The sequence below is a fragment of the Pterocles gutturalis genome, unplaced genomic scaffold, assembly GCF_000699245.1.
Source record: "Pterocles gutturalis isolate BGI_N339 unplaced genomic scaffold, ASM69924v1 scaffold19393, whole genome shotgun sequence".
Lineage (NCBI taxonomy): Eukaryota > Metazoa > Chordata > Aves > Pterocliformes > Pteroclidae > Pterocles > Pterocles gutturalis.
Genome location: NW_010118530.1, coordinates 45,542 through 47,690, shown reverse-complemented (window position 1 = coordinate 47,690; position 2,149 = coordinate 45,542). Strand labels below are relative to the sequence as shown.

The 2,149-nt window shown below is 47.0% G+C and overlaps 1 protein-coding gene across 1 annotated transcript in view; it reads right to left on the bottom strand.

Annotated features, from left to right (window-relative positions):
• CSF1R (colony stimulating factor 1 receptor) overlaps positions 1-2,149 on the bottom strand; it is a 19,464-nt gene that overhangs the window by 9,448 nt on the left and 7,867 nt on the right. The window contains 2 exon segments of the mRNA XM_010076253.1: positions 1,036-1,259; positions 2,124-2,149. The exon segment at positions 2,124-2,149 is cut by the window's right edge and continues 17 nt beyond it. Of these exon segments, the coding sequence (XP_010074555.1) occupies positions 1,036-1,259; positions 2,124-2,149 (250 nt within the window).

Here is a 2,149-nt window from a genome sequence, read left to right as displayed (position 1 = left end):
GCGTGTTGTTATACCTGCTCGCACAGAGAGAGTAAACACTGTGAAGAAAGCTGTGCTGAGGAAACCCAAACACTCACATAGTCTTTGCTGAGATGCTGCTGCTTCCCATACCCTGGAGTGGGTGAACACTTCCCAGCACTAACCCCAGCCCACAAAAGGAGTCTGCTCCTTGTTTCTTCAGGGGAAGCAGGGAGGGTCTGATCTTTCTTAGAGGAAAACCCTTTTGCTGCCAAGTGCATAGCACTTCTGAAAGGCTACAGGTGGGTGAATGCTTAGAAAGAAGAGTTTAACATCTAAATCATTTTCTTTGAAGGTGCTGGTCCTTCTGCCTTTGACAGAAGGAGTTATTCCTCCCATTTCTTAGTCCATCAAGTCATGGTCCCTAGTGCCCACTCCCCTCTGCCCCCAGCCCATTTCTCAGGCCTCAATGCAAGAAAGAGTTCACCCTGAAGCCAGCATGCTTACTGAGAGGCACAGTTCCTCTTGTGGATTATTTTGGGTTTCTAAGAAAATGAAAGGGGAGTTGCCAAAACTCTCCAACAAATAGGATGATTCTCTTCCCTTCAGTCTCCTTTTGGCTGTAGGTTTTGGAAGAGCAGGCCTGTGCTCTCCATTAGGTCTTATATACATAATGATGTTTCTGCCTTCTCTTAACATGTGGCATACGGTGCTGCTCAGTACAAACTGCCCAAACTGCAGGGAATAGGACAGGTCTGAAGAGCAGCGAGGGAATTCGGTTTTTTGTACTGTTCATTCACCCCTGCAATTTATTCCTTCAAGGAGAGTGCAAGCTTGAACAACCAAAGCCTAAATGTGACAGTGATTCTACAAGGTTTCCTAAAGGGAAGGCTGCCAAGTTAGCCAGGGGTGGTGTCCTCCTTGACGTGATCAGACCTGCTCATTGTGGTTTCCTAACAGTACTGGAAAAAGAAGACAGAAAGGCAGAACAGTTCCCCTCTTCAAAACCAGAGTGTTTTTTGTGAGCCAGTAGTGCCAGGTCTGCCTGTCTCCCAAGGAAAGCATTATTGGAAACACACCATGGCCAGTGCAGAAGAGAGCGATCACATACCAGTTGTTTCCAAGGATCATTTGGCCCTTGAATGTTGTACTTCCAGAGTTCTTCAAGGGGTTCATGTGCTCCCAGCCCCAGTAGACAAGTTCTGGGTAAGCCTCAATGTGGACCTGCAGCTCCAGACTCTCTCCCAAAGCAACCTCCTGGCTGGTGGCTTGTGCTGGGGTCAGGAACACATAACCTCTCTCTGCAGGATGGAGGAGAGCATGACCATCAGCAGGCATGTCCAGAGACCCAAAACAAGCTTATACCAGCTTCATAAATGGACCATTATTGGAAAGGACAGCTAGGAGACTGCAGGAGGGAATGGGGCATTACACAGGTTATGCTGCCAAAGGAGTACTTTTAAGTTGCTTCTTTGTCGTGGCAGCTTGGATTACACTCTGCCCGAGGAGAACTAGAAAATCTTAGTGAACTCTCATGGGGAAAGAGGTTTTACATGCCGTATCCTAATAAGTGATGATACTAAAACTGTGTCTCCCGACTGTCCACAGAAGACAAGCCCCTTAGCTAAACTCCTGGCTTCTCACTTGAAAACAACTCAGACCAAGCCCTCTTTCTGAGCCATGGTATGCAGCAGCTTCGGGTCACCAGCAAGCCCCAACCTACAAGGATGAATTTTCTGTCTTGAGATAAAAACAAGTGTACAATAGACTTGAATCCTCTTATGTGGATCTGTTAGTGGAAGAGACAAAGATCCATCCTCTGTTCATGTGGCTTGCCCTTCCTTCTAGTCAGCCTTTCCTGGCCTTCAGTGTAACCCTGCCCCATTGGTTTTTTGTTTTAAAGCTGTTCATAAACACAAAGAAATTGAGAAGAGTTTTCTGATTTTTCATCCAGACTCCAAAAGATATCCTCCTGCCCCTCAGGATATGATGGGAACACCAGTTCCTTTTCTAGCAGCTCCACAGTTCTCATGCGAGCCTTCGTGCACCAGTGAGAACTGTTTCCAACAGCAAAACTAGGAACAAGATGGGAGCAGGAGCAGCAAATACTCAAGGCTAGGTGTTATTCAGCTCACACCTTTCTGATCTTTTGGCGAAGCACTCACCTACTACCTGAAGCATTGTCGAGGCA